Here is a 26960-nt window from a genome sequence, read left to right as displayed (position 1 = left end):
TATGTACTCACCGAAAAATACAGTCCTTCGTACTACACAGCCAGCCGGGTCCAAAACATTTTTAAATGCACAAAAAAAACACAACACAACAAAAAAATACAAATTAAAAAAATTAATCAAAATATCGAACAAAAGTGTAATCGGTATTTAAAAACAGAATAAAAAATTATTGCAAAGCAATATTTAAAAAAAGACAAAAAGTATTTAAGTTGCGCGTTCGAAATTCAAATCGAATTCTATCGCGAGATCTGACAGCTCAGTTGGCGCGTAAACCCTTCGCTGTTCGGATCAACACTGACTTGTGTTGTGACTTAACACTAGCTGTGTTCCAATTGGTATACGTCGGTACCGCTAGGTATGTCGGTCGTTCGTCATAACAATGTATAGGGTTTCGTATCAAAATACTTAAACTTTAATATTTATAAAATATAAATATCAAACAGTATCATCTTCGTGTAAACAATATAACTTACATATTGACGTTAATACTTTAAATATTATTTCGTTGCTAAACTGTTTCTTTTTTAAATGGCTGTATGGATAAAAAGTCTGTGCTTGGAATTGTACTACAAAAAAAAAAAGATCAAAAAAAGTGACACTTCAATTTGTACGGGTTTTTAAAGAAAATCATGTAACGATAAGAGCCGTTAAGTGTATTTTTAGAATTCGAAACAGACTGACACTTTTATTATGTAAAGTGATAACGGAAACAACCCAGTCGTCCTTTAACTTTAAGAAGTGACTTCTAAAGCGTCCACAATTGATAAATATAAACCGACTGAATTTGAAAGTAATGTTATAATTATAATTACATATACATTATAACTATGTAATTATATAATAGTTTAATATATTTTTTTAATATAACTAGAATCTTTTTTAATTATTCATAATGTTCCGTCTTATGCATACCGTTGTGTCATCCTTAAGTTTTTTTTTATACGCAAAAGTCGAAATTAAAAGTGTTACAAAACTTATTATAACGATGTTACTAATGGATGTTAGATAATATTAATCCAGACGCCATAATTGGTTAAGCCGATTTCTCACGGTGCAACTTCTCTCAACATAATATCAAGTGGAATGGAGCTTACAAGTTAATATGAAAATCAATTTATAAATATAAAAAAGGTGTTAATATTTTTTAATTATCCAAAAATATTTGTGGATTATCACATTTAAAAAAATAAAGTATTTGAGTTACTAATATAAAGTCAATTTATGTAGAAAAAGACAAGACGTATATAATAAAAATAAGTTTAAAATTAGAAGTAGTATGTATTTACATTTATTTTGAAGTTTCAGTGGCATTGCTATCTGTCGATAGATGGTACTGTAATGATAATGTTATCTATTCACCGATAGATGGCGCTGTACTCTTGACATGTGATAATAAGTGATTAAGTTTCATCCTTCCAGGAAATGTTACACATCTCATAAATAATGGTAATTGACAGAAAATAATTATGTAATTGAATGTATTGTTTATTGTTTATTATTTATGTCAATGGTTATTAATGTTATTTTTTTAAAAAGATAAAATATTTCGTAACTTTTCGTTTTTGTATGTATGTATCTAGTAATAAGTTCCATCACATAAAAACATAGCATTGACAAAAGCGATGTCACCTTTTATTCTTATAATATAACAACAAAATCTATTACTATTTTTTTTAATTGTGGTTTTTAATTAAACCTTATTTACCATAAAATAAAATAATATCACTTTTTTCAAGGTCGTCGGTAATTTTCTGAAAACAAAAAACGAAGCAGTTTTTTGTTTTGTTTGTTTTCTGAATATTTGAACGAGCTACAATTAGGAAACATAAATATATTGTGCTCGACTTCTGTTTTTAATTCCTTTAAATATCGACCAATTTTTCCGTATAAAGAAACTTATATATCGAAGAACACATATATCCAGTATGAACTAAGCTTCCAAGGATTTTCCTTCAAGGACTGAAGACTTTTGGCACACAGAGATCTTTCAGATCTTTTAAGTTATAATTTAGCTATTTAAGTTTAACTTCGACAAAACCGCAGTAGAACAATTATGGGTCTCTGGCATAGCAGTGGTCATCTCTTGGTAGTTACATAGCAATACGTATTATTTTTGTGTTTTGAAAGTGATACGGAATATTCTAGTTCTAAATGTTGACTGTCTATTGATGATGATGGAGATGATTAGTATTTGAACAACTGGTCACTTCATCACTTAGCCAAAATTTGTGTATACATATTTTCTTCTGCTTATGTTTCGTTTTGTTTTGTTTTTTTTTTCACTTTTGTTGTTGTAGCGAGTAATAGTAATTAATAGTTTAAAATAGCAAACACTACATTAGCATGTAGTGTTTGCTTTTAAATGATTTTACATAATCTTTGAATGCATATCATCTAATTGTATATTTGTTAGAATGACAAATGTAAAATCCCTAGCAAACCCAATAAATAAAATAAAATAAAATAAAAATAAAATTCACTTGGTGGCAGGGCTTTGTGCAAGCCCGTCTGGGTAGGTACCACCCACTCATCAGTTATTCTTCCGCCAAATAACAGTACTCAGTATTGTTGTGTTCCGGTTTGAAGGGTGAGTGAGCCCGTGTAACTACAGGTACAAGGGACATAACATCTTAGTTCCCAAGGTTGGTGGCACACTGACGATGTAAAGAATAGATAATATACCATAAAAAAGCTGATCCATCTATCTGCCTAGCAATTTTAAATAAAAAATCAAAACATATTAAAAGCCAGTTAATTGTCGTCGAAGCTACCCCTAACTACCCCTTAAAACCACGTTAGATATTAAAATACTCAATTTTTTTTTACATACTGATTATAATGCAATGATTTGTAATAAAATAAATGAGGTTATTTTACTAAACAAAGCTAGATTTAAATATCAATAATCATTTTTTCATTCAGCACTTGAGGCGTTAGTTTTGTGCCTAAACTCTTTCATTTATTTTTGTTCATGATCCCTTCCATCGGAGTATGAGAGTTGGGGAAAAATGCATTTGTGTTTTGACTTGTGCACTTCTATTGGCCTACGTAGTTGGCTAGTCTGACCAATGAAACGATGGATGGATTGTGTGAAAGATGATGGCTGGAAAGAGTGTTAGTTGTAGAGTGCAGTCTACCCGTGACCCGTGAACGCTGTAAAGTGCTCGAAACGTCGGGATGTTAAAAAGAATTAATATACGCGATTCAAATCCGAGTCGAGATGGCCCAGAGACGAGATGGCCCAGTGGTTAGAACGCGTGCACCTTAACCGATGATTGCGGGTTCAAACCCAGGCAAGGACTGCTGATTCATTTGCTTAATTTATCTTTATAATTCATCTCGTGCTCAGCGGTGAAGGAAAACATCGTGAGGAAACCTGCATGTGACAAATTTCATAGAAATTCTGCCACGTGTGTATTCCACCAACCCGCGTTGGAACAGCGTGGTGGAATATGTTCGAAACCTTCTCCTCAAAAGGAGAGGAGGCCTTTAGCTCAGCAGTGGGAATTTACAGGCTATTCTTGTTGCTGTTGTTGTATTCAAATCCGTTAAAACCAGTTTTATTTCAATGGAAAGAGTGTTACTTGTGAGGTGACGTCAGATAGGGAAGTATGGAAGAAAACACGCTGCGCAGACCCCATGTAAATTTGGACAAGGGCAGGAGGTTGTAGTTGGCCAGTCTGCCTTGGCATTCGGCGTAGTGTCAAAAACCGGTCGGGGTACTACTTATTATATTTTAGATAATATTTATAGTTGTTTTTCATGGAATAGAATAGTCTTAGCAGGTATGGAGTAGGTTTAATTTATTACCTTTTTTATTTCTTAAATTTTTTATGACAGGATTACGGCCTGACCTTCGCGATTGTGACTTAAGTCTGATAAAAAACCAACTAAGTGCGATTCGGTTTGGCGCTTGAAGGGTTTTTTATATTTATTTTCAAATCCTAATTTAACTAAGCTGAAGAGGTTGTACATTTTTTGTTGATGTAAAAAAAAATATTAAGATTTTTTTTGTTTTTGGGATCCTTATCGTTTTGCATATTTCCAAATAATAAAAAAAGCCCTCCAAAGTTTTGATGCGATCTAAATTTATTTAAGATAAATTTTCTGCGTGTATAATGTTTAAATGCCAACGTTTTTAGTTTTCAGTCAGAATTAAAATTACCTTAGCCCTATTTAAGAGGAAGGGTATCCCACGAGGTAGAGCAGAAGCTTTTTATTACTCAAATAAGTTACAAAGAAGGCGACATAGTATTAACAACACAAGCGATATCTAGTGCATATTTTTAAAGTACCATTAACCAATACTACCTGACTGCCTTGATCGGCTAGTGGTAAATACCGAAAGGTTGGGGCTTTGGGGTTCACTTTTTGAGATATTTGGGAAAAATACTGGTAAACAATAACCTCCTACTTTGTCTATGTATTGGCTATATTCTTATCTACGGAACCCTAAAATCCAACAATAGAACACAGTAAAAAATTATAAGTAGCATTATCATAGATGACTGTTTCTCACGGTTCCCTTTGGCTATCTGAATATTATAATTATAGTATAGGATAAAAGGATTCAATAATAAATTATTGTATCCGATAGTAGTTTTCACCCACATGTTAGGCGTTCAGGGGGTACGTAGGTCGATTTTAGCACAAAAAGCCTATAGGTTTAAGCTATCTTCATCAAATTCGGTTGAGTGATTTAGCCGTGGAAGCGAATTTATAATATTAGTATTTGTGATCACTACATCTTATAAAACAATGTCCCCCGTGTCTGTATGTATGTTCTCTATAAACCTATATACATAATAGATTATAATGTTAAGGCACCAACACACAAAGCCACTCTAAGTTTTAAGTAATTTATTTACGTAATTAGTTTTAGAAGCCCTATAACTATATAATATAAATCCTATATTATAAAAAAGAATGGCCGCCCGTCATATGTCAGAAATATCAATTTCTGTTTTACGTGATGCGATCAATTGCGATTGCTAATTGCGTTTTGATAGTATTTATATACATATAATAATATATGTACATATTATGTATTTATTATTCTGTGATTGTGTTAGATGTGTACATATAAATTAAATAGAAGCTTGTGTCATTCCGTAGTCACTATATTTATATAACATTATATTGTTTTAAACATAATAATCATTAAACTTAGTAATTACATGTTTCCATCACAAAATGAATCAATTAGCTTGGCTCTATAATATTTGACCTTTGTCTGATTTTAAATTATATTTTTTTTCTATATTCGAATTCAAAAAACTCGAATTTTAAATGCAATTATTATGGCATTGTGTATTCAATTCGCATTAAGTTAACTAAAAATTAGAATTGTAATATAATACATCTCACAAGTAACATTCTTTCTGATCACATTGTCTTTCACACAATCTATCCTTCGCTTCATTGGTCGTCCCCTACTTCTATATCCATCCACATCCATGCTCAAAACCTTCACAACATGGTCCTCATTCCTCCTCATAAAGTAAAGTAACAGCCTGTAAATTTCCCACTACTGGGCGAAGGCTTCCTCCCCCATTTAGGAGAGGGTTTGGAACAAATTACACTACGCTGTTCCAATGCGGGTTTGTGGAATGCACATGTAACAGAATTGCTATGTAATTAGACACATGCAGGTTTTCTCTCGATGTTTTCCTTCACCGCGGAGCACGAGATGAATTATGAACACAAATTAAGCACATATATATAGAGGTGCTTGTCTAGGAACCAGAAATCATCGGTTAAGATGCACGCGTTCTAACCACTGGGCCATCTCAGCTCCTCGTAATATGGCCATATCATGACAGACCACATAGCTTCTCGGTCACCTATGCCACTTCAATCAATTTGAATACGATTGTAATATAATGTTCAATAAATAGAATAGAGTTTTTTGGTGCTAGGGCTTTGTGCAAGCCCGTCTGGGTAGGTACCACTCACTCATCAGTTATTCTACCGCCAAATAACAGTACTCAGTATTGATGTGTTCCGGTTTGAAGGGTGAGTGAGCCGGTGTAACTACAGGCACAAGGGACATAACGTCTTAGTTCCCAAGGTTGGTGGCACATTGATGTAAAGAATAGTTAATATTTCTTACAGCATCATTGTCTATAGGTGATGGTGACCACTTACCATCAAGTGGCCCATATGCTCGTCGTAAATTGTCGTGACTACAATGTCGATGGCTCGCGTTTTTCATAATTCAGCCTTTCGTGCAAACATTCATGTGCGAATAAAGTAAGTGATATATAGTATCATTTTTCTATTTCCGTTCGAGGTCACGTGACACGTCGCGTGTTAACGCGAAAACGAGTTCTGTTATATAAACATCGGCCGTATACATGAAACAGTTGATAACGATCGCCGGTTCTTATGAGTTTTGCTTTAAAAAGTCTTCAGTGACAGAAAAAACGTTACGGTGCGTTACAACGGGTTTAGGTGGGTCAAAATACTTCAAAAATTGCGTTACGTAATACTTGAACGATCCTTGGTGAATTATTATCCGTCACGGTAGCATGCGTAAGCGATCCCGTGGCGTCCGCCGAAAGACGGAGAGGGTACCGCTGGTTTTTAGTGGGTAAACCCGGTGTGCTTGGGCGCACTCGGCGTCCAGGGCTCCGAGGAGTACCACGCCCCCCTCACCTTCTATCATGTGGGGGCAGCGTGTAATGCGTTTTCCAACGAGAAAAAAAAAGCGAATTATTATCGAAAATAGAAATTACATCAAGAATATTTACAATGTTTAACCATTATGTTGACACGGCTTTGATATCACCTCGATCACGTATGGTTGAAATCAACATATTATTTACTATACTCTGGAAAAAACCACCTGTGGAATCCGAAAGCAGCGACATCTACCTAGCCCAATCGGAACCATCTAGGGACCAACGTACACACACACCGAAAAATCAAAATCAGTCCGATTTGAAAGCAAATTTTAATGTCATACGACTCCAACTTAAACTCGTACCTTGGCGTAACTTTGCAATCGTTTCATTCCCAAAGTGTGCTATAAATCATATATACTCGCTAATTTTATAATAACCTTTCGCACCCAAATGTAGCCCAATTTTTTTTTAAATTTGGAAACAGATTGAGTACCTCCGTGGTCGAGTTTTGTGTACACCGGTTTTCAGGTATACGCTACTCCGAATTCCCAGGTTCGATTCCCGACCGAGTCGATGTAGAAAAGTTTTCTATGTTGTCTTGGATCTGATTTTCTATAACAGATAATATCAAATAATAACAAGTGTTATATATGATGTTGTCAATTTTGAAAGCTTTAAGAAGATTTATATATTCATGATATTTAAATGGATATACGACCTTATCTAACGAGGTCTCTAGCTCGACAAATAAATCCAGTCGTCAGTATTTGTTAAGTCAATGAAAGCATTGTCAAGTAATACCATAACTGGAATCAACACAGTGGCCAGTAGGCCGTGACTCCATTGTGACTCAGTGGCAGGATGCGTTTTGTCACGTTTCTATATTAAAATGCATTCGATTTTATTTTTATTTGTATGAATGCATAGTCCTATTTTATTCTTTGTTGTTTAAATGATATATATGATAAGTGAAGTTTTTAAATGTTGTTTTGTAATAATAGATTTTTTATGGGTTCAAAAAATTAAGACTATTGCGCTTTAATCTCTGAATTAAAAATAAATATATAAATACTTATTTATAAGATTAAACAAATGACATCGTACTAACGAAAACGCCTGAGAATTAAAAATATAAACACTATTATTCTATGCTTAAATATATACACATAGACTACTTTAATATCCAAAGATTAAATTTTAAATATTAATTATATTTGACAACTGTAATAATACGACGAAAACCACCAATACAAGAAAAAAGGTTTCTATATATAATTATTTTCTTTTAATATATTGATGACCTTGAAATTGTATTAAGATTGATAGAAATGCTTTATTTGAAATGACTAAAGCTTTTATTTATTTTAAATTGTTACACATTTCTTTCATTTTTATCATTGATTAATCTAAAGTAATAAAAAATTGCAATTAATGATTTCAACAGATATCTAGTAATTATAAATTTTAGCAGACCTGGTATGCAATAGAGTCCTTACTTTCAACAATATATTACAAGTATGTGCCTACACGGATACACTTTCAATTTTCATACTCTCACAAGCAAACACCAACATGACATAGACATTTCCTACTTAACATGTTTTCCGAGTCAGCTATTTCCAATTTTTTCAATGTTGACTGAGAATATATTGACACGGCAATTCAATTACTATTCATTGATATGATCTTGGGTTTGAACCCAGGACCTCTTAGTTTGCACCAACACCGACGAGAAACCAAATGTATATTATATATTATGTTTATTTAACGAAAGGAAAATGTTTGGTCAAAAATCTTTAGTAGCGCTTTACAATTGATTGGCAATCCCTAGAAAAAACATAAAAAATCACATAAAAAACGTTAACATTTTTATTTTATCTCAGATAAAGTTATAATAGGCATCATCCGTAATTATCCTTTATCACGATTGAAAAAGTTAATTTGAACTTTATTATCATACATTACGGTTCAATTTACAAAAACAATAGAACAAACTTACCTGCATTTTTTGCGAAACTATACCTTCACGCTATACAAAGCTCTAGTCCGTTACAATAAGGACTACTATTGCCTGTCCATTTGGTAATAAAGCAAAGGCTTTGTAGGAAATACCGTGAATGATTGTACTAGGAATTCCTTTGTGACTGTTTCATACATTTTGAATATTTTAAGTTTATAAGGTACTCTGTATAGTTTAGGAATCTTAGTGGTAGTCAAAGGTATAAATTATGAATGTTACAGAGGGTTGGAGGTCAATGACCTCTGGTTTTATAAACAGATTAGTATATTTAAATATAAAGCTTAATATAATTTGTACAAATTTTAGTCCAATTTAACATTTATCTTTGCCTATATCATAGTAATTTACGTCCAATTTTACAAATTTTTAATGCCTAAATCATGGAAGAAAGGTATAAACACTAGTACGATGTATTACGACGAAAAAAGCGAAGACGCATTGGGTGGCCGGTGATGAGTGGGGAGGGCATAAATTATAAGTATTAAGGGTATTCTGGATTTTCAATCTCAAAAGGTCATTAATAATAAAGTTCGCCAGATTATGGACACCTGGCTAAATGCCACTCTGATAATAAGACAGTAGCGGATTTACCAATAGGCTAAGTAGGCTGGAGCCTAGGGCGGCAGATTTAGAGGGGCGGCAAATTTAGCCCAAATCTGTTATTATCTTACAGAAATAAAAAAAAAAAGTATCATATCACCTAGTTTATAATCATACTAATAACGGGAAAAGCCGATGTAATGAGGACGATATAACACAAATCATAAAGTTGCAATTTCAGAATATGATTGTGAACTCCACTTACCTATCGAATTTCAAAAGTCAGTAGGAGCGGCAAAAATTGAATAACCTACTAGCCTACTAGCGGCAAATTTGTAAATCTGCCACTGTAATAAGAGCAGATGAATAACCCAGAATTCTACGAAGACTTATAACACCAAGTATTTCAACCCAATACAGCGAAACAGCGAGACAATGAAGAGATCGTCATAAAGTTCAATGCGAAAATTTCGACATCGATTTGCAATCCAAGACTTCAGATTGGATACTGCCGGCAATAAAATGCAGGCATAAAAAAGCATAATTAAAATTATCCCTTATACCTATTACAATTTTATAATATAGTCCACCTGTCGTTTTGTTTTGGCTTAACTCTGAACCGATTTTGACTGTACTTTCACTGGTAGATATATTGAAAGGCTACAGAATAACTATTTTTTAATTCAAATGCGCGCGAATTCATTAGCTATGCCCATGAATTTGTAAATAATATGATATAACAAATGCCTGTTTGTAGAGTAATATTAATATGTATTATAAATGTGAAAGTAGCTCTTTCTGTCGCTTTTTCACTATCAAACTATTGAACCATATATGATGAAATTTGGTATGAAACATACATGAACTCCGGGAAAGGACATAGGCTACTTTTTTGCCTAACATATAACAAGCAACCCCTAAAAGGGGAGCGAAGCCGGGGGCGACAACGAGTGAATAACTAAAACAAAATACTTGGTGGTAGGGCTTTGTGCTAGCCCGTCTGAGTAGGTACCACCCACTCATCAGTTATTCTACCGCCAAATAACAGTACTCAGTATTGTTGTGTTCCGGTTTGAAGGGTGAATGAGCCAGTGTAACTACAGGCACAAGGGACATACCATCTTAGTTCCCAAGGTTGGTGACACATTGACGATGTAAGGAAAAGTTAATATTTCTTACAGCGTCATTGTCTATGGGTGATGGTGACCACTTATCATCAGGTGGCCCATATGCTCGTCCGCCAAACTATAATGTAAAAAAAATACTAGTAACATCCAAGCTGACAAAGATATTAGAAAAATACTACAATCCTGAAAAGATTTCGAGAAGCTAGACTTCATATGAAAAAAATGAAAGAAAATCATAACATAGTATACATATATTGATATATATTATCACAATAATTCAAAAGTATTTTAATTCAATAATAAACAAGCGTGAAGTGATAAGTTTATTATACAGATTGATGTCGATGTGTGTGTGTCTGTGATTTAATACGGTGCATAAATATTATAGATTGATTTACATTTATTCGTTGTTATATATTATATTGGTACTATGAGTGTCATCGTTACTGGAAGTCAAGGGCAAAAACACAACACAATGATTAAATATTTATTAACATAAATAACTAAATGTGTACGGTTTGCAAAACATGTGCTTTCTGTATATAATATAGGAACTTTTTTATTGTATTAGTATTTTGACATATTTTTGCGTCTGTACCTCTTGCACAGCTTTTTTTAATCTGTTGATAAATATAAACATTTATATATGGTCTATTCCAACCACAAGATCAAAGACAAATCATCAAAAACTAATAGCGAATTGAAGCGATGTCATTGATGGAGAGCTTGAATAATCTGTATTTCTCTGGATTTTCAAAAAAATTGCATTTTCAATTTCGACGAAACTGTTATCAGAACTTTAGAAGATATATTAAAGAGGATTGCGGAATTTTTGTTCAGAACATCATGAGTATATTTGTGTTTAATATTCATCTCGAGCTCGACGGTGAAGGAAAACATCGTGAGGAAACCTGCATATGTCTAATTTGAATGACATTCTGCCACATTGGAAAACACCAATCTGCATTGGAGTAGCGTGGTGGAATATGCTCCTTACCTTCTCCTCAAAGGAATGCCTTTGCCTAGCAATGGGAATTTTACATGCTGTTATTACTATTATTTATTAAATTCTCTTATCTCTGAAACATTAATGCTGATGTTAACATTCGCTGTGTAGAGATAGATTATTGGGCACGCAAAAAACCTTGCTATATACGTATATACACAACAAAAAAACATTTCGATTTTTTTCTTTGGCAATACCAATTTACATGTCATTATCGACAATCCAAGTAACCTCCTATTTGGAACGATAATCCCCTGACATATATCTGACCAGCGTTTCATGATTCTCTGATATTTCAACAATGTCTGGCGAGTATTAAATAAAATGACCTTTAAAAGCATTACTTTGTTAAGTTTATGTATAGCTGAGATCATCCGTTTAAAGGATTATATAGTTATACACGCCTGTTGTTTTTTCCCATATTAGTTAATGACAACAAAGCCTTAAAATCGAAGTACCTATAATAGGATTAATTATACAAATTCTCCAGCTCAATTTTACAAATTTTGATTATAACATAACATAACATAACGATAACATAGCTTACATAGCGTAAAATATTTTACGAAATATTTATTTATTTTATTTTGTTACATTAACATTGTAACTTTTTTTATTTTAATTTTTATTCTTTGCGTTGTTTTTTTATTCTTTGTCTTGTTAAAATGTAAAAAAAGTAACTACTCAGTTCCTTGCCGGTTCATCTCGGTAGAATTTGCATTCGAAACCGCTGTTAACTTCGCTTAATATAGTTGTTAAGAGTCGATTTAAAAGTGCTTGTAAAAGTCTACTTGAATCATCATTACATACTATAAAACAAAGTCGCTTACCGCTGTCTGTCCTTATGTATTCTTAGATCTTTAAAATGACGCAACGGATTTTGAAGCGGTTTTTTTAATAGATACACTGATTCGAGAGATTATGTAATACATGGACAATATTTGTAAAGAGAACTGATAATTTTAAAAGTTTCTAATGTGATGTCGTAAATAAACAAATTCTGTAGCATTTAGTATTAGTATTGCCGTATTATCCGTGCGATGGGCGGGTCGCTAGTAAAGTATATATTGATTTTCATTTTGCAGACTGTACGTGATATATGAACATATGAATAAATCTGCAAACGTGATAATAGGAACATTGTCTCACTTAATAAAATATAATAATTATTGAAGTGCGCGACACGCGGGCGTCAAAACATTAATAATTGCTTCTAAATTTAACTTAGAAGTAAACATTTGATTGATCCTTTTTTGACAGACTATGGAACATATTCACATATATAGTCCTCAATGGTCGAGTGGCGTGTACACCGGTTTTCATGGGTACGCCACTCTGAGGTCCCGGGTTCGATTCCCGGCCGAGTCGATATAGATTATCATTAATTTTGTATGTTGTCTTGGGTCTGGGTGTTTGTGGTACCGTCGTTACTTCTGATTTTCCATAACACAAGTGCTGTAGCTACTTACATTGGGATCAGAGTGATGTATGTGACGTGATGAGAAACGTGCGTAAGGCATGGTAAAATAATTATTAATAATCTGACAGTTAATGATTCTATGTAAATTTTGATTAATGTGATTGCAATCACTATAAAATACATCATGTATTGTATTACAATCTATACTTAACTACTTGCTTTAAATCAGTATCCAAAATATCTTACTAGTACTTCTAAAGAGTCTTTATGTATTTGGTGGTAGGGCTTTGTGCACTGTCTGCACTGCCAAATAGCAATCATTAATACTGTTGCATTCCTTTGAATACTTATATTTAATTAAAATTGTGTAATATAAATAAAACATTAATTATTATACAACTTTAAGGAACATATTATATGTACTATATATATCAGTATTTATGATACAAAACACAGCTACGATAACACGCACGGCAAAACACATATACTCGTATATATTTGTGTGTAAGTGTGTGTTCGTTTTCTCTCCATACAGCGCGTGTACGCCCGCGTTAAACGATACTGCTCTACCCCCTAAGGACATAGCTTGATATTACGTTATTCAATCTTTTTCAATAAGCTACCTTTCAGGGCGCCAACTTAACTATCAAATTGTTGTTTTAAAATGAGACCATAACCGATTTTCTGTGTGCATGTGTTATTCACTGGTACAAAAATCGTCTATTAATTTAACAGATAAATAAGGGATTATTTTATTAAGTATCACTGTTTTTGCCAGATTTGCCCCTCTCCCCCCTAATATAAGAAAAACTAAGAATTGGCTTCCCCCTCCCCCCTTATTACCCCCCCATTTATTACGGAAGAATCAAAGGAAATAATGATTACATGTTTGGTTTATTTATGATAATTTTTCAAAGTGATTATTTTAATGTTTCTTTAAAATATCAAAGGTTCTAAAGGTACGCCCCCGCTTTTTCAAATAATTTTAACTTCGCTTTTTTTTATTTTACGTAAGAACTATCGAAACTCCTTCCCACCCCCTGGCAAGAAACATGACGAGGTCAACTCGTCCTCCGTGGTCGAGTGGTGTGTACACCGGTTTTCATGGGTACGCAGCTCCGAGCTCCCGGGTTTGATTCCCGGCCAAGATTTAAAAAATTCATTAGTTTTCTATGTTGTCTTTGGTCCGGGTGTTTGTGGTACCGTTGTTACTTCTGATTTTCCATAACACAAGTGGTTCACTTACATAGGGATCAGAGTACTATATGTGATGTTAGTGTATGTAATTTAAATATCACCCCCCCCCCCCAGTAAACAGTCGATTTTATTAATCGTTTCCAATCATACGTTTCTAATTGCGCTTGAACAACCTTAAGAGTTTTTTTTTTAAATACCGACAATTCTTGCGCGTTAGAAAACGAACTGGTTTGATCACCTTGGAGGATGAAATCAAATCACGATGAATCGTGACTGCCATCATTGTGATATTAATGTTAATATATGCAATTGCTGTGTGCGTCTTCACACTACGGAATTATAATAATTATATTTAACATAAAAACTATACTATACTACAGTGAATAGGGAGCATCCAAGTATAACGTTAAGTAATTTTCGAAGTTTTTGACCCCTCCACCCCTTGCCAAACACCATAATGCGTTTCTGTATTCCTTATTTAAAAAAATAAAAAATTATGTAATGTGTTGTAAGTAAAACCTCCTTTACCTCCTGTAACGCATCGTAACGTTTTAAGAAACACCCCCTCCCCCCAATTGCGTTAAGTAATACTTGAACGCACATAGGAGAACATACAAAACTGATGGAAAGTCAGTACCACAGCCAATTTACATTTGCAACGCAGGAAGCAAGTACGTTTTGCCTTAAATTGTACTGTACTGTACTGCTTTTTTTGAAGGTTCCCAAGTGATATAGACGGAAAGACCGGTAAAAGCTGGTTCCGTAATTGTACGTTTAATTAATCAAGCCATTAAAAAATCTTCGTGTGTCTTGAGACTGAGGATTCCTATGCTGTTATTACACAATGTAATTGAACGTATAACGTAGCTATAACAAGACTTGGTCGAGTTTGTAAGTTATAAATACATTAACAGCCTGTAAATTTCCCACTGCTAGGCTAAGGACTCCTCTCCCATTGAGTAGAAGGTTTTGAACATATTCCACCACGCTGTTCCAATACGGGTTGGTGGAATACACTTGTGGCAGAATTTCGATGAAATTAGACACACACAGGTTTACTCACGATGTTTTCCTTCACCGCAATTAATATTGGTGTTTGCCTGGGTTTCAACCCGCAATCATCAGTTGAGGTTAACGCGTTCTAACCACTGGCCCATCTCGGCAAGTTATAAATAATTATATATTAACTGGCTAAGGCCTATATAATTCGAATATTTAGAGGAATTCAGCTTGAGTTTTCTATGATATTTACACTAAATACCGTAGGTAATTTGTACGTAATATGCCGAACTATTTATTACTTGATGCGGTCTTGTGCAAGTCAGTCTGGATAGGTACACCCACTCATCAGATAATCTATATATATATACAGCCAAACAGCACATAGATTTGTTGTGTTCTGGTTTGCAGGGTGAGTGAGTCAGTGTAAGAGGCGGAGGGGACATAACATATTAGTTCCCAATGTTAGTGACACATTGTCGGTATAAGGAATGATGATTATTTGTTACAGATCCCATTTGCCTGGACGGTGGTACCTACCATCAGGTGGCAAGATCATAGGGACTGCCTATAATCTTACCACCCGTCGAGCAAACTATATTAAGTTAAGCTACCACCTGTTAGGAATGTAGATTCTTCCGAGAAATTTATAAAGAAATTCAGTACTGTTTTTCAAAATTTAAAATACTAAGTTATGTTCGTTAAATACAATTATATATAGTACGACACAACTTAGATGTCGCAACGGCAAAATTCGTAAAACCGATCACATCCGAATTAAGTACACTATCCCAAATTATCAATATTTATTTCTCATGCGAATATGATCTTTGCACAAACGTAATAACTTGTAATATCATATGACCTAATATATTCGTCAATTTGACGCGTCGATTTACATGCACTTGCTTTCTCTGACGCTTGAATCTATAGCGACGAATAGCATCGAATGGCGCGATACTTTTATTGGTTGTGTCAATCGGCAGTAATCGGTTTTATTTTCATTCCATTCCATTTTCCGATGCTACATCTAATTTGTGTCGTACTATACGAAGGTATATAATATATCCTGGAAATCAACGAGTATTAGCTCCACGCTTTTTTATCGTCTGTATAATCTTGTATTGAATAATAATTTTTTTTAATAATGTATTTTTTTACAAATGATTTGAATTTATGAATAGTTGTCATTCTTTGGATGTGAAGTAAATCAAAAACTCTACGAGTCCTTGTACCTTATTGGTCTGCCGGTAAATCAATAGATTTTCGGCGCTACTCTTTTGAGATACCTTTTTCTATTAAACGTTGATATTTTTTATAATTATATAAATACTGTTTATAATTAAATTAATCATATTTATATAAATTTGTCGCTGCAATGCAACTGTGCGAGAGGAGCCTTTAAAATATTTTGTAATTACCATTAAAACCACATTAGATAAATATATATTATAATATTAGGTATGTATATAATATATTAAAACGGTATAAGGAAATAAACAAATTTTATTGTGTCATGTTAAATTTATTATTTATTTTTATATGCGATTCACATAATATTACATATGTGTGTGAATATTTTAAATATAATTATATTTTTCACTGTAATGATAATTTTAAAAGTACAGATGTTAAATACTAGACATTTCTATACACAGATCTCTTATGGAGCCGAGATGCTCCAGTGTATAGAACGCTTGCCTCCTTAGTGATGATTGCGAGTTCAAATCCAAGGAAGAACAACTTAATTAATTTGGGACAACTGTTTGTGTATTATTTTCGATGTAAACAATGAATATATATATTCGTTGTCTTGAAGGAGCTTTTAATTTTTATTTTTAGTGATTTAGATTTTTATACGCAATATATAGGGCATAGGTTTGTATCTGGTTGGGTTGTGACATTTCCACTGTTCTTATTGGTCTGTGTCGGCCATGTGGCAGACAACAGGAGTGTGTTTACATACCGTACCTAGCCTTGGACGTATTCGTTAAATTAACAAAAACACAAAAACCTTAATGAGATCTGTTGAAGTAATTTCGACTCTATTTCAAAAGCAAAAAGCTAAAAATACAACAAAATAAAATGAAAGCGAAGAAATTGTTTTTTTTTTAATCGTTATTAACGAGTTTCAAGCCTGAATGCTGGTGACATTCACTCGATTTTAGGTCTTATTAATGTGTGTAAATAAGTACGATAATTCTGTACTGTATAAATAACAATAAGCAGATGAAATCGACTTCGTTTATATATATATTTAAGTGCTTATGTTTGCAATAAACCAGAATTTCGACTAAGCTAATTAATTCTTGATTTAGTCGAAAATTTTTGCATATATTAAATTGACAAAAACTCGTTGGTGAGTTTGCGTCTCAGGGCTAAAATATATAAATATATTATATAAATTACATGTAATTTATATAATATATTTATATTAAATTTAACATTTTATTATTGTTTGTATGTCTGTTCGAGACTTATATATTTTTCATCGACGTTATACCGATTATCATAACAGTTGGATAGTCAGGAGTCAAATTGACCCGACAGATTTATCATAATGGAAATTTACACGTTGAAACCTAAAATGAAGGCAGGGTAAGTCATCTCGTGCTCAACAATGAAAGAAAACATTACAAGGGAACCTATAAGTGCTGGATGATGATCCGCACTGGAGCAGCGTGGTGAAATATAATTCAATCAACCTCCTTGGTCCCAGTCCAACAAGGGACATTTACTGACTGAATATTTTACTTTTTTTTATTTATCAGACGCTAGATGCAATATATAAATAGATATTCGGCACACATTACAATAATATGCTTGCACACAGTTCAACTAATCCCAATAACAACTTCTGTTTAGCGACCAATTGTTGAGTAAAGTTGGTCGCTAAACATCTGACGCGTTTGTTAGTGATACAATTTTAAGTATCTCTAAATTCTTTATTAACGATGGTCATTAAAACTGGTATTGGTTTTAAACACTTAACTTCTAATATAACAGTTTAAAATATCTGTATTTATATTGTTTTTAACCAACTTCATAAAGAAAGGAGGTTCTCAGTTCGATTGTTTGTATGTATGTATGTAGGTATGTTTGTCTGCTATTATTTCGCGTTTGGCTAAAGCTATTTGGATGCGGTTTACAGAAAAGTATTTGTTACATTCAGGAGAAGGTTTTAGTGCTTTAATCGAATCGAAAAATAAGGAGGTTCTTAGTTTGACCCATTTATTATTTAAGATTTTCTTTTGTCAAATAATGATGTTTTTTAAAATAAATATTTGTTATTTTGTTTATTAAGCAGTTATAATACTTGCATATATAATGTAAGTATGATGGGGACATTCCGCAATTAAATTAAGGAGCAGATATCATTAATCAGAGCTGAATTTTCAAACATAACTTTGCTAGATCCATTTATATACCATATATATTAATCTAACAGGGTATCGTACTTATGATGTTCAAACTCACAGGCCAAATTATTATTGAATACTTGGGGAGGGCTAGTACCCTATGTGTTTTTCTGTATCCATAACAATGTGCATCTTTTTTATGATGATCGGTAGAATTGATAAGGTAGGAAAGCGTAACAATAAAACAAACTTTTAAAATTGACGACCTCCATGGTCGAGTGGTGTGTACACCGGTTTTCATGGGTACGCCGCTCTGAGGTCCTGGGTTCGATTCCCGGCCGAGTTGATGTAGATTACCATTAGTTTTCTATGTTGTCTGGGGTCTGGGTGTTTGTGGTACCGTCGTTGCTTCTGATTTCCATAACACAAGTGCTTTATCTACTTACATTGGGATCAGAGTAATGTATGTGATGTTGTCTCATATTTATTTATTATTTATTTATTATTATTATTATTAAACTCACTTTCAATTTTTTTTAAATAGATTGTTCACAAACGTATTCAGGTTCGGGGAGTAGTACATTATAACTTTGTCTATTTGTACCACTTGTTATTCTGGCTATCTCTTTGTTTGTGATTAGCTTGTAATGCTTCCGACACTAAAGTCAAATCTCTTATCAGGCCAATAAAGGCTTCAATAGCTCATCAATAGCCTCTAAAGATTGCAGGCCCGAAAGACAAACAAAAAAAAAACATCTATAGATTTATACTGAAGTCTGAAGATGTTCAAGTATATATTCATAAACAATACTAAATAGATACATATACCTAATCTGTTCTAACCAAAACAGGAAAATGTCATATAAACGACATTTGATAGTAAACTGACGCTGAAGAGTCGGGATGGCCCAGTGGTTAGAACGCGTGCATCTTAACCGATGATTGCGGGTTCAAACCCATCCAAGCACCGCTGATTCATGTGCTTAATTTGTCTTTATAATTCATCTCGTGCTTAGCGGTGAATGAAAATATCGTGAGGAAACCTGCATGTGACAAATTTACAAATATCATAAAAATTCTGCCACATGTGTATTCCATCAACCCGCATTGGAACAGCGTGGTGGAATATGTTCCAAACCTTCTCCACAAAGGAAAGGCCTTTGGCCCAGCAGTGGGAATTTACAGGCTGTTGTTGTTGTTGTTGTTGTTGTTGACGCTGGTTAAGAGCTTGATTAGTCTATGATATTCACCATGTATTTGCAAAAAAATAGTCGACGAAACTGTTATTGGAATTTTGGAAGTAAAATTAAAGTGGGAAATAATAATAGTGTTGTATCATAAATAAATATATATTAATAATCTTAGTAGTGCACTATGTACAACTGAGTTATTTGCATATCGCATGAAAAACGTAAATTTAAGTTTTATTTAGGTTTTTTCTTACTTCCAATGGCATAAAAATTGGTTATGTTTTCACTGAACATATTTCGATAGATACGAGTATATAAATACTATTTCGACATTCCGCTATGCATTATAAATTAATTTAATTTAAATTTGTTCAATTCGTAAGAAATCGTAACTATCGATTTATTTATTATAATGAGCATTAATAATCGATATCTTGTTTTTAATTGGCTGAATGTTAATATACCAGTTACGAAAAAAAAACCGGTCCAAATATTAGAATGTTTGAATGACATTGACATTTCATGACAGCTTCAAAAACTTGTATGATTTACACACACATACATATAAACAATGGAAGTTTCATAAACTTTCACCAATTGTTCGAATAAAAAATTCTGAATTTAAATAGCACATACATATAATTATACAGCATGTGATTTTCGACAATACTAATTAAACTATAATTGACATTCAGTGGAATTTATGTTAATGTATTATTAATTAGCTTAAATGAAATAAATCATTAAAAAGGACCTCTTATTTTGAATGATACTTTCTTAGCTGTCATTGGAATTTCATCTTTATGTTTATAGATATAAGATTGGAAATAGTTTTTTGTGAAAGTTTAAAATATATTTCGATTATAATATACTTACAGCGATGTCCAATGTGGAGGTCGATGACATGTCGATGGTAAACACACCCTCCCCACTCGGCGCGGGCACCACTTTCGATCTTTTAGGCATTTTGAAACAACTGACAACTTTGTATGTACGCACCATTTTTTTAATCACTTATTAATAAACTTCACTTCACTTAATCACTTTCATAAATCACCAAAAAATCGAATTTAAATTCACACACAAAAATCGCGTATTGTTTATTTTAAATATCGAACGATTATCGTCGGTTCACAAGCGTACGTGCGCACGCGCAACTTAACTCAACAGAATGACAGGTTTGGGTCATTATGCCATGGTGCGAAACGTTTTGCTATGAATGACTCAGCTCAGGTAGAACTTACAAGTAATTAGATAATACGAAAAGATCTATGAGATCGTTGGGTTTTTTATCATTACAACTATCCCAGACCAAAGTTTACGTAGCCATTAAAATAAAATAATTATTTTTCACATTATATTTACATTAAAAAAAACCTAATTTGTGATATTCGTTTAAATTGAAAATAGAACTGATTCGAAATTTTACATATCGGATTTAAAAAACCCGACCAAAATAAAGAGTCACGTGTCAAGTACAGATTATTAAAAGTATAATACTGTCAGTTATAATTAAATTCGTTGAAAGAGAAAATAATAACAGCAATGAGTTTTGACGTAGTTTATGATGATCATTGTGGGTTAAGACTAACCAGTCAGCCGTGACGGCAAACGGCATGCCTTCAAACCCTATTCTCTTCTAAGTAAGCGCTGGGTATACTAAAGCATTTCGTTGCTATATATTATTATGACAATAAGAAAAAAATATTACTTATTTGATCGAAAAACTATGTTTTTATATATTTAATATTTTATTATTTTTAGCTACCATCGATTTTTATGTAAAACATCTGCCGGTCCGATAACGATTTTACTTTTTAGTAATTATAACCTCAGTTAGAAGTCCTTGATGATATTATAAATTAATGAAGTTGTTGAATGATGTACGCATTTTTTTTTATTTTTTTGTAGATAGTCTAATATATTATAATAATTTAAAATTATGGCATTATGGGTACACATTATTATGGGTATAAAATTATGGCATGTTTTTTGTATTTTAGTATTTTGTAATTCACCTTTTTTATTTAATTTCCGCACTACAAATACAATTTCAATTTTATTCAAAATTTAAATTTGGAATGTTAGTTTAATACGTCTATTTGTACATATGTTTGTCCTTCAAGAGACACGTGTTAATAAGTGCTACACGGAATTCTTTTGCTAAATAATAATTATTAACGATATTTGCTTAAATAAATAACAAAATCTATTATTTAATGCAATTGATTAGCGACAATAGCCCAATGGTTTACTGACCACCTAGAGATGAAAAAGTCACAAATTTGACCTTGAACCTTCGAGCTACTATTGTCCGTACTCCTAGCACAAGCTTTAAGCTAAATTAAAGAGGCACACAGGTAGTATTATATAAAATAATCCCTAAAAAATAGAGGCACACCAATTTGTTTTGTCTATTAGTTGCCAAATTACTGTATAGTAATTTATATTCTTTAATACATTACAATGGTAGGTTAGTACAATTGTACTAAAAAATGGAAGGGTATGGATTGATAAGGTGAAATAACTGCCCTACAATGTCAAAAATTCTATACGATTTGATGTTTTCATTATATATCTTGAAAATAAATCAAGTATTTATTAAGAAAATATAATTAGGACGACCTCCGCAGTCGAGTGGTGTGTACACCGGTTTTCATGGGTACCCCACTCCGAGGTCCCGGGTTCGATTCCCAGCCGAGTCGATGTAGATTATCATTAGTTTTCTATTTTGTGGTACCGTCTTTACTTCCGATTTTCCATTACACAAGTGCTTTAGCTACTTACATTGGGATCAGAGTAATATATGTGATGTTGTCTCATATTTATTTATTTATTAACCATCGAAAACAAAAATGTATGAATGTACCTTGTGGGTCGGCAACATTTGGTTTAATTTTAATAATCGTTCAAAATTTCAGCAAGAAAGGCTCATTGATAGGCCAAACTAAAAGAGCATTAGCTAAAATCATCATGAATAGGATATTTGACAATGCAAAAAATAAAGTGAATTATTGTAATCAGTGTATTTTATGACTTTAAAAATGGTTATTTACTAACGAAAGTTGAAAATAATACTTAATTTATTCAAAAATCAATAAATCAAAATGCATTCTTTTAAACCTTTGTCACGTGACACAAAACGCTCCTGATTGGCCGGGCTTATGATGAAGTCACTTTCTTGTAAACCTTGCTTTTCTACTACATGTACCACAGAATAAAATACAGCAAAGTGACGTCACCGACCGACGATTGCAGCGCCATATTGTCCAAGTAGCGTTTTCGCGCATTTTTTAAATATGGAATTTTTAATATGATATTTTTCGGCAAATATGTACTAGAATTAAAAAAATCAACCTTTACTATGTTCCTTAACCTCTATTAAATAATATAAAATGGATTTTAAAGACCAGTCAAATAGCCTATTGACGATAACTTCGCAAAGTTAGTATGTCCCTTGTAGATGATGTTAGTGTAGACCATGGCTTATCTATTTATAATCCCGTTATAAATAAAAATCATACGAAGAATTTAAAGTCCAACGATTAGGCTTTGTTATAGGTACTTTCGTGTAACCGAAAGGGCTTAAATCTTTGAAGTAATTGATATCAATGCTCGAGTTGAAATTGGTAATTATGTTTGATACAAGCCGATATTTAAGAGGCAAGGCCGGAAGCAGAAGACGTAGGTTATAATCTAAACAATTATTAATAGTAATGACTTCCTACGGAGCTAGTAATGTATGTGAAATTTAGTATAGTGATCAGTAAGTTATGTTTAAGTGGAGCGCTTTCAGTGGCTTTGAAATTCATTTAATAGATAGCTGATAGGTTAAGGCACTTTGAAAGGCACTCACTAAAAGAACGTGAGGACATTATAGATTTAGTCTTTCTCAACAAATTACTAAACTCTCATTATAATTGTCCAAAGATCCTATCACGTCTACGATTAAGAGTGCCTTATAAATATTCGCGTAACCCTATTGCACCTTTTGTGCACCAATCCGTCGAACTGTACTCGGTGCTAACTCACCTATTCCGCGTTTGAGTCGCTTATCAAATAAATATGCCGAACAAATAGATATCTTTTCGTGTACACCCGACAGTCTCAAAAAGAAACGATTAAGTTATCCTTAATGTCTGTATATTTTAATTTTATTTGTCTGTATTTTATTTTTATACTGTTTCATGTGTAATTTATCCTTACTACTGTTTTTCTCTTTTTTTTTCTATTAGATAAGAATCGTAATAAAGAAGAGTAATAAAGTTATAAAATTTTATTGTATAACTTTATTACTCTAGCTTCTTTCTCACTTAAACGTATATGCATGTGGTGTTTGTCTACACAAAGTCACAAATTGTTAATATTTACATAGCTTTATTATAATTGTAACGTATCAACCCATTTGATTTGTAACTTGACGAACCTTAAATAAATAAATAAATAAAACAAATGTATTCGAATACAGTTTGAGTGAAGTTCGTTAATAAATGTCACACTCATGGAATTAACATAATATTTAACTATTAACTGTTGGTTTTGACGGTGGACGTGATTAAGTATCGCTTCCTAAAGATTTATTTACTAATTAAAATTAATCACTTAAATAAACATATAAAAAAACTGAATTTTCTCTATTAATGTGTTTACGTCACGAGCTTTACTTATAAGACTGCAGATCCAGAATCTAATCAATCCCTAGGTCAGGTCTAATAATTCATCACGATTTTCTATAAAAAAAATCTCACTAAGAACACAATTTGCCCATTGGTAATTTACATACGCGTTCCTAAAAGTCACGTAAAACTCTTGATCAAACATTGTACTTCTATCGACTCAACTGTGTTTTTATATCTATGATTTATTAGAGCAGAGTATATTTCTGTTTGCACCCACAATTGTACACTATACTAGCGAACTGCCCCGGTTTCGCACGGTTGCAATGCTATGACATCGCAGTACAACCTTCTAATATTATCAGCGTTTCTTTACCAAGTTGTCCATGTATTATATATAAAAACATTCCTCTTAAATCACTCTCTCTATTAAAAAACCCATATCAAAATCCGTTTAAAGATCTAAGCATACATAGGGGGAGACAGCAGTAGGCAAATTTGTTTTATACTATGTAATGATAATACATTGTTTTGCGCAGTTGTCTTTTGGCCGAAATGTATCACGTAAAAATGTATAGGTATAGCGATCTTTATTCTGAGAAAATATAGAGCATAATGTAAATGCTGTATAACCGTAATATATCGAACATAGATATGTGGCACGCTCTGCATAGACATTATGTGATAGCGATAGGTACAGATTTAAATTTGATAGATATCGCAATTATGGGATAATTACCATGTTTTTTTTTTCGGTGAAGCTCGATATTTCAACATTGTCTACGAATGTCTTGTTCACGAGGCTGAGTATTTAATAATTGTTATAATAAAAATAATCATATTAATTTAAAAATCTTATGAAGACATAGCAAGTCAGGCCAAGCGAAGTTTGTGCTGCCCACTTTTGACGTGTTATGTTTGTGTTCGTGAACAGTAACAGTACATTACAATAATAGCCTGTAAATTCCCACACTTCCCACAGCTGGGCTTAGGCCTCCTCTACCTTTGAGGAGAAGGTTAGGAGAATATTTTAGAAGGTGGATTCTCACGTGGTACAATTTTATTGAAATTAGAAAAACGCAGGTTTACATACGATGTTTTCCTTCACCGCTGAGCTCGAGAAGAATTATAAACACAAATTAAGCACATGAACTTACAGTAGTGCTTGCCTGTGCTTGAACCCGCAATCATCGGTTAAGATGTACGTTCTTACAGATGATGAGCCTTATTAAAGTGTAAAAACTACTTTAGGGTGATAAATGAAGTCAATAGAAGTATTACCTCAGTATTTTTTTGCTAAAATAACTAGTAATTAATTTTAAAATAATTTATCATGATGTCAAGGTATGGCTGGTAACGTCATCATAGCTATAAAAAAGATGGCACGCTCGGTTTCCATGAAACATGAACGTGCGGCATCTAGCCTGTTTTATATCTGTGGCGAAAGGTGTTTGTGGTTATGCGTTGCTAAAAAACTAGCGACACGACTAGAGGCAGATGTATCCGCCTTTAATTGAATACTTAGTTTTTACAACGATACATTTTTCTACATGTTAATTGAAGTACTTGTTATTAATAATAACAGTAACTTACTAACATGGTTCTAATACACAATTTACAATATGGCGGAATCGAAAATTGAAATTTTTGGTTGAGTTGGCTAATATTTATATTGACTTATTGACGCGAAACTTTTTCAGTTTATTGTACAGATTTCTAGAAATTTGGAAAACTATGCCTGACGTTATGTTTTGATTCTAAGCTGACAGCATCTGTTCGCATGTTTTTCATTTGTTTTTTTTTTATACAACCACAGCACTGTTTTACTTCCGGCCAGTAAAAAACCATTGGTTTACTCCAAAATTATTACCATCAAACTGATAATTTACCGGATGTGGTAAAAGATTCTGTAAATCACAAGATCACAGACATCAAATACAAGAATTTTTTCAACTTTCTAAAATTAATTAATTAAATCGTAAAATCATGTGATATTTCAATGAAGAATGCTTTTCAATTACACATCTACTGAGCTGGAGTTTGAGCTCTCCCTGAAATGAGACCGTATTCGATATTCCACCTACAGCTATCGTCCAATAATCACGGGTACAAAAATCGACTAACTGATATTTATGTATGCTACTAGGCAAGCTTGTTAAAATTAAATTTGTGTCAAAGTGCAGAAAGGGGCAAGAAAGCGGGAGGGGAAGTCCCGAGACGCTCGCACAGATGTGACAACATTAATTTTTATCTTTTTCTGTTTGTCTCTGAGAGTATTATAGTGAAATTGTTATACTCAATAATGGTCATAATTATAATAGAATTAAGTAGCAGGTTTGGAATATGTTCCAAACCTTCTCCTCAAAGGTAGAGGAGGCCTTTAGCCCAGCAGTGGGAATTTACAGGCTGTTACTTTACTTTACTTTAAGTAGCATATTCCAATTGAAGCAGGAAAGATAAACAAATCTTAGATTGCTAATAATTGCTATATTATTCACTAGTAAGATTATGATTAATATATCATTATTTATAATACAACACTTAGTAACTTATATACAATTTAAAAAACTTCCAAAATTACGATATATTTTTTGGACGTTCAAAATGCCATTTTTTTGCAAATCCATAGTGAATATCATAGATTACAGACCTCTCGACCATGTAATGTATTGCGTCAGTTTGCTGTCAAATGAGGTTTATTTGTCTTTTTTCCTCTTATTAAAAAAAATCAAAATCAAAGTATACTTTATTCAAGTGGGCTTTTACAAGCACTTTTGAATCGTCATTTAACAATTAAGTGAAGCTACCACCGGTTCGGAAAGTAGATTCTACCGAGAAGGACCGGCAAGAAACTCAGTAG

At 32.9% G+C, this 26960-nt stretch overlaps 1 protein-coding gene across 1 annotated transcript in view; it reads right to left on the bottom strand.

Annotated features, from left to right (window-relative positions):
* LOC124537609 (phospholipid phosphatase 2-like) overlaps nucleotides 1–20667 on the bottom strand; it is a 90823-nt gene extending 70156 nt beyond the window's left edge. The window contains exon 1 of the mRNA XM_047114487.1: nucleotides 20361–20667. Coding sequence (XP_046970443.1) covers nucleotides 20361–20486 — 126 coding nt within the window. The 5' untranslated portion in view covers nucleotides 20487–20667. The remainder of the gene's footprint in view (nucleotides 1–20360) is intronic.
* Nucleotides 20668–26960: the final 6293 nt, after the last annotated feature.

Source organism: Vanessa cardui, chromosome 18 (genome assembly GCF_905220365.1).
Source record: "Vanessa cardui chromosome 18, ilVanCard2.1, whole genome shotgun sequence".
NCBI lineage: Eukaryota > Metazoa > Arthropoda > Insecta > Lepidoptera > Nymphalidae > Vanessa > Vanessa cardui.
This window is presented reverse-complemented; position numbering and strand designations above follow the sequence as displayed.